Source organism: Vitis vinifera, chromosome 7 (genome assembly GCF_030704535.1).
Source record: "Vitis vinifera cultivar Pinot Noir 40024 chromosome 7, ASM3070453v1".
In the NCBI taxonomy this organism is placed as follows: domain Eukaryota; kingdom Viridiplantae; phylum Streptophyta; class Magnoliopsida; order Vitales; family Vitaceae; genus Vitis; species Vitis vinifera.
The window spans coordinates 30,667,907-30,673,906 of record NC_081811.1 but is presented as its reverse complement, the minus strand read 5'-3'; the positions used below and the strand labels follow the sequence as shown (position 1 = coordinate 30,673,906).

The 6,000-nt window shown below is 36.5% G+C and overlaps 1 protein-coding gene across 6 annotated transcripts in view; it reads right to left on the bottom strand.

Annotated features, from left to right (window-relative positions):
• Nucleotides 1-3,544: 3,544 nt before the first annotated feature.
• LOC100249130 (TOM1-like protein 5) overlaps nucleotides 3,545-6,000 on the bottom strand; it is a 34,295-nt gene continuing 31,839 nt past the window's right edge. For all 6 annotated transcript variants that reach the window (XM_010654699.3, XM_010654698.3, XM_059738776.1 and 3 more), the window contains 3 exons: nucleotides 5,860-5,945; nucleotides 4,302-4,460; nucleotides 3,545-4,131 (listed from right to left, as the gene is read on the bottom strand). In XM_010654699.3, coding sequence (XP_010653001.1) covers nucleotides 3,798-4,131; nucleotides 4,302-4,460; nucleotides 5,860-5,945 — 579 coding nt within the window. In that variant the 3' untranslated portion in view covers nucleotides 3,545-3,797. The remainder of the gene's footprint in view (nucleotides 4,132-4,301; nucleotides 4,461-5,859; nucleotides 5,946-6,000) is intronic.

Sequence of the window (6,000 nt, the reverse complement as noted above, 5' to 3'; positions counted from 1 at the left end):
ACCTAACATTTGGCACACTCTCATTGGCCACTTATTACAAAATAATTACCTAAAAACGATTAAAAGAAATAATAAAATGGTGATTTCTAGTCATATAGGGTCCACTTAAGGTAGATAGAGTGATCTAGATGCAATTCCCGAGGTAGAAGAGGCGAAACATAAAAGTGGCAGTGGGTGAATTCGAATTTGGTGTCATTTCGAAGTGGATTTCGAAACGACTTTTCAACTTTGTGCAGATGTTTTCAAATGGTCATAACTTCTTCATTTCAGCTCCAATTTGCACACTGTTTGAAGCGTTAGACTCTTGACTTCCCAAGCTTCGAAACGATATATGGTATGTATAAAATGACTCCATCAATTGCTTCAAATTTGTTCTCAAAATCATAGTATATATTACCATCAGATTTTTGAGTTCTAAATTTTCATGCAGCCGAATCTTGCTTCATGCCTCATTTCCCATGTTTTCTTGCCTTCTTTCTTACTCCATAATGGTCATTTCTCATATTCCAAATTCATGATATCCTTGTCTTGTCTTTCCTCATGGTCCATGAGTCCTGACTCACTCATTTTCTCATTTAACATTTTTTTATCTTTCAAAATCTAAAGTGATTCAACTTGCACCTTTTTCTTCCCTTGAACCTAAGATAAGTCTCCAAAGTAGAAATTAAACTCATGGCTAGGGCCTTATCATTGATTTAGGTCAAGTTGGATGATTTGAATGTTCTTTGGTGCACAAATCATATCGAATATGTGCCATTAGAGCACATATTTTGGCTTCAATCACTTATGTAAGGGTATTAAGTTGAAACATTACAACTTGGTTGCAAATGGCCTCCTTTAGCCCACTAATGAAGGAGTCAACAAAAAATCTCTTTGGTAACCCTTCTAGCCATCAATCTTTCAAATTAATCTTGATATTCCCTCATATAAGAAATTTGTCCAAGCTTAGTTAGTTGGCCCATAGGATTATCGTACTTTCTTGGACCTAATTGTGTTAGCAAATCAACAATGAAAGAATTCCAATTAAGATTGGTAGCATTAACCTCATAGCTTTGAAACCACTTTGATGTTTTTTTCTCTAAATGGATTGAAACAAGAGACATCATTTCCTCCTCTTCAACATGGTTGTACTTGAAAGAACATTCGCATTTGTAAATCTATTCATTATTATTCTCCATCAAAAATGGAAAGTTTACTTTAGCAAATTTTGCTTAAAATGGTTGCATCAAGGACTATTGTCGAGATGAGACAACATTGCAATTTTCGATTTTCTCCTTAACTTTTTAAACATTTGTAACTATTCACATTTGAGGTTCATGGATTACACCAATTGGGCCAATTCCATAAAGGAAACAACTTGCTTGTTAGAATTCTCCTTCATTTATTGAATGGTTTCCTCCATATGTTTGGCCTCTTATGCTCCAGTTTCATCTGTCATTACTTTGGCTTATAAGGTTAGATCGATGCTCTGATACCAAATTATTGTTAGGATAGAGCCCTTAAAAACATGATATGATGTAATAAACTTTTAAATTTTATTATTTATTAATAAATTTTCAACGAACTTTTATTTATCCTAATTCCATGCATCATACCTTATAAGTATTTTGGTTTGCATTATACCTTATTTGGGTGCATTAGGAGTTGTATGGAAGATCCAAGTCACGAATTCTTTGCTAGTAGATGACTTATTTAGAGCCAGTTCATGGGTCTAGGCAACCCATTACAGGTTATAGTGCACTACTTCCTAATTAGAGGAATACTTGATCTTGACTATTATGATGAGTTTCCTATGGTGAGTGCACTAGTGTGTAAGGTTATACATTGAATATATGACCTATAATGAGTCATAAATTAAGGTTATCAAGTAGTTGTGACTTCACCAAACTATTTCATTATATATTCTCTCAACTTTGAAAGAATATTCAGTTTGTACTAAAGTTAATAATGGTTTCGACCTACCAGTGAAATCGTAAGTTAGTCATATATTCCCTATGGACTGGGTCACTATTGATAGATGTCAATAATAATAGGTATTCTTAATAGAGGCACCATGATATCTAATGGGATTGGGACAAAGTGTCCCATTGGATAATCCTAAGGAGTTGTGTTCATGTACAATATGATCATAATAGTTTCTTAATATGAACTTGATATAGGCTTTTTGAGAGCTAAAACATGTTAATTGAATATACAATAGATGATTTGCAACTTAAGGCTTGTAAAGGTGGTCTTAAAAGGATGATAACTTTCACTTTGTTAGACTACGAACACCAGTTCATGGGGAGACTGAACATAATAGATGGCAAGTCATGAACCCAAGTACTTGGTGTCTCGTTGTTATTTACATAGGTATTGGAGCGCAATTGATTCTCTATAATAGGATGTCGAATCAACTTCAAAATTGGATTCCAATGGGGGTAGTGCTATCTTATGAGTTTTAGTGGTTCTCACTTGAGCTCATATATCTTGATGGCATGGTCCATTAGGGTAGGATTGACTTTAGGTTTACTTTTGTGTATAAAGGTATTTTGGTAAATATGCAAGTTTGCACAAGGGTTAGTGAACAAAGTATCTAAATTGAGCTAATTGATTAATTAGTAAACCTATTAGATTAATTAATCAATTAAGACTCATTTTGGGTCAGATTAAGTAACACAAGCCCTTAAAGGGTTCAAGCTACTTAAGCTCAATTAGGGAACTTTATAAATACTCCTTAAGGGTTAGGGTTTCCATTACTTTTTGAGAAGTGAGTTGTCTTCCACCATCCAGAGAAAAAGAACCTTAGCCTCCACATTTTCATCCTCCCCACGGGGTATGTGCTAAGATCAAGGAAGAGCCATTGGGTTAAAGATATCAAGTGTTCGAGACTTTGACTACAACAATCTTCATCTTCACCATGTGGATTAGATTTGGGAAAGTCCAAAACTCAAGTATGGTCCTTTATAGAACTTTTTGAATCCGACTTTTTATTTATTTATTAAAAATGTTTTTTTTTTTTTTCTATTGTGCATAGATTTGGAAAGCCCTAAAAAGAATTGCATGCACCTAACTTGATTGTGGGATAAAGAATGGAGAGATCCATGTATCCCTACAATTCTAACAATTAGGAAGAAAAAATAAATATTGCAGACAAATTGCTTCAAAAGGTTTGGTAATTTCAATCCTTCACTTCCAACATAGCGTAGACTCATCCTTTAATAAGGATAATAGGATTGAAACTTGTAAGACCACTTACATAACCTTGACCGGTAGAATTTCAATCCTTTGTCACATGTCTTATATTAGAGAAAGCAACATATACCTCCATCGCACCACATCAGCATGATATCCCGTGGTCCCAAAAAATTAGTTACTGATAAAATAAATAAAGCAATAAGTTGTTTGGTTAATTCTGATGTAAGAGGAAAACTTTACAATCTCTATTAAAAGATGAATCACAGTACTCAACAAACCGAAGCCCTATGATCTGTAGAAAAATTTGACCTGCAACTGGAAATTAGCCAAGTTTTCGCCCTTTTCGGGTTCACCAAGCAGCCTGGGATTGTCTAAATATAAATGTCTATACCATTAAATAAAAGAACATTTGTGCTTTACAACCCTCTCAGACGAAAATGGAACTGCAGTTTGGATTAAAAAGCATTATAACCTAAGGGCACAACTCATGTATAGTACCTTAAATGGTTTCGGTTTGTATGCCTGAAAACACCAGACGAAAGACCTCTCAAACATCACTCACCCATAAATGAGAAATCTCCAGAAAACCGAAATGGAGGTGACTCACCGGGTGTAAACAGTCAGTCACTGGAATCTATGCTTCCGCTGTGAGAGCTGCTGGCGTTGCGGCTGTGTAATGAGAGGCTCCTCATGTGGCCAGCCACAGCAGACCCGTCTCCCTTGTTCTCCTGGAAGTATTTTTCCCTCTCAACGTGCTTTGAGGGTGGAGGCGGAATTGCAGAGGCCAGAGGAGAAGGAAGTGGTCGGGATTCATGTGATGGCTCCAAAGACACAGGCCGTATAAGTGGACGGTTCAGCATTTCTCCTGGAATGGTTCCAAGCAGTCCAAACGGGGGTCGATCTACTGGGCGCTCTTCGTCTTCTGGGAGTGCACAAGCTTTTCCTTTTCGTAACCTGTTGAGTTTAAGAAGCAAGAGAAACCAATTTTGAATCAGGGAAGAGGAAAGCCTGAACCAGGAAATAATACACAAATAGAAAAATTGGAAGTCAACATGCCCAGCAAAGATGCAAGCAGGTATCTCAATTCCAGAGTCAAAAAGCAAGGACCCAGTAGCAGGACATACCTACGGAAAAGCTGTTCAGCCTCCTCTTCCTCCTCACCTTCATGGTAAACATGATTTGCAGTCGAGGTTGGTGTACCGGAAAGAAGGGCATCATGTCTAATCAGGATTTGATGGAGCTGTTCATTCAATTCAATTGCTTGAGAAACCACCTTCTCATCCCTGAGGGAGTTAAAAACAAACACGGATCAAACTTGAAAAAGCACAAGAACCAATATGTTTGTACTATAAAAAGGATGCAGTTTCCAGACCCCTTTATTCATGTTTCTTTCCTTCTTCCTTTCTTTTTTCCTATTAGGCATTAATAACACTATATGACAAAATAAATGCTTTCCCAGAGAAGGGGAAATAAACAAATTTGTACATGCTTATTGTTGTTCGATTGCAAAGATGTCAGAGAGATGAAACCCAGGAACTGATAATGATTTCTGGTCTGAGGTAGCTGTTCAACCGGGTTACCAACAGTTTCAAATAGGATATTACTGTCTAAATCCAGATCCTCATCATGACAAATACAAGTATTCCACTTCTTTAGTCTAACATATCCAAGCTAAACCACCCATGCACTCCATTAGTGCTTCCCATGCTGACATTCTACATCTCCATTCTAAAGAGAAATAGTTCATGCTTTGAAGCATCTCGAGTAGGGATCAAAAAACAGTTTTACCTTCCTTTTCTTGTAGAAAGGTTTGGCAGGGACTGAACCTAGGTGCCAAAGATAAGATTTGACAAGAAAGATCTTCTAACTGAAAAGATCTCAGGCAATTGCGATTGTACCATCTCATTATTGAAAACTAGGGACCACGGCAAGTCCACACGTGCCAGTGCATCTCAACATTGACCACCCATGTTACATTTCCTGATGAAAGAACACCGAAAGACATACATATATATATGTGCATATGCTCACAGTGCCCCCATATATACATCTGCATATAACAGCAAGTGTACGAATAACATACCTACATACACAGGCATGTAATGATGCACATTACAAATTCTGCGACTTACAAGATACAAACTGTATAGCTGTTTTCTCTGAGTAATAAATTATTATGTATAGATCCCAGCTTTGGGTGCATCCAGTTCATTTGCTTGAAAACCCAGCTACCATATGTGATTTGGACCATCTATTTACTCGAGCAGCTTAACTTAAAAAGGTTTCTATCACCCAAAGGAAAAGACAAAAACCCTATGGTTTAAATAATGAGAATACATTAACTAGGATAACTACCAATCTAACAAAACCCTCAGAGGGTTATATCGAACCCTCATCATGCAAGTATATATAGATTCCAAAGGGTCCAGCTCTTCAGAACAGGAAAAAGCTAGTACTTATTTAAATATGATATTGTTTTTATTTATACACCTGACATCTTGCTTTCTCAGAGAATTAGATCAAATTATCATTCTTTGTTTCATCCTAGATACCTTTCGATTAATCTCATTAGAGTGTAACCCTTACTTGCAAAAGAATATTGCACACAGCAGTCATTGAAAAGGGACACCTAAATAAACAATAATCAGTTAGTGGCAGAAATGATCTGTAAGGGAGCCTTACCGAGAAGTCATCACAAGATGCATTACTCGTTGCTTTTGAAATGAACACTGCTCTACAAGATCAAGGGTGAACTCATCCTTCGCTCCCTATTAAAAAAATACTATGAAAGTCAAAATAACTAACTCATATGCTTAGATTTCA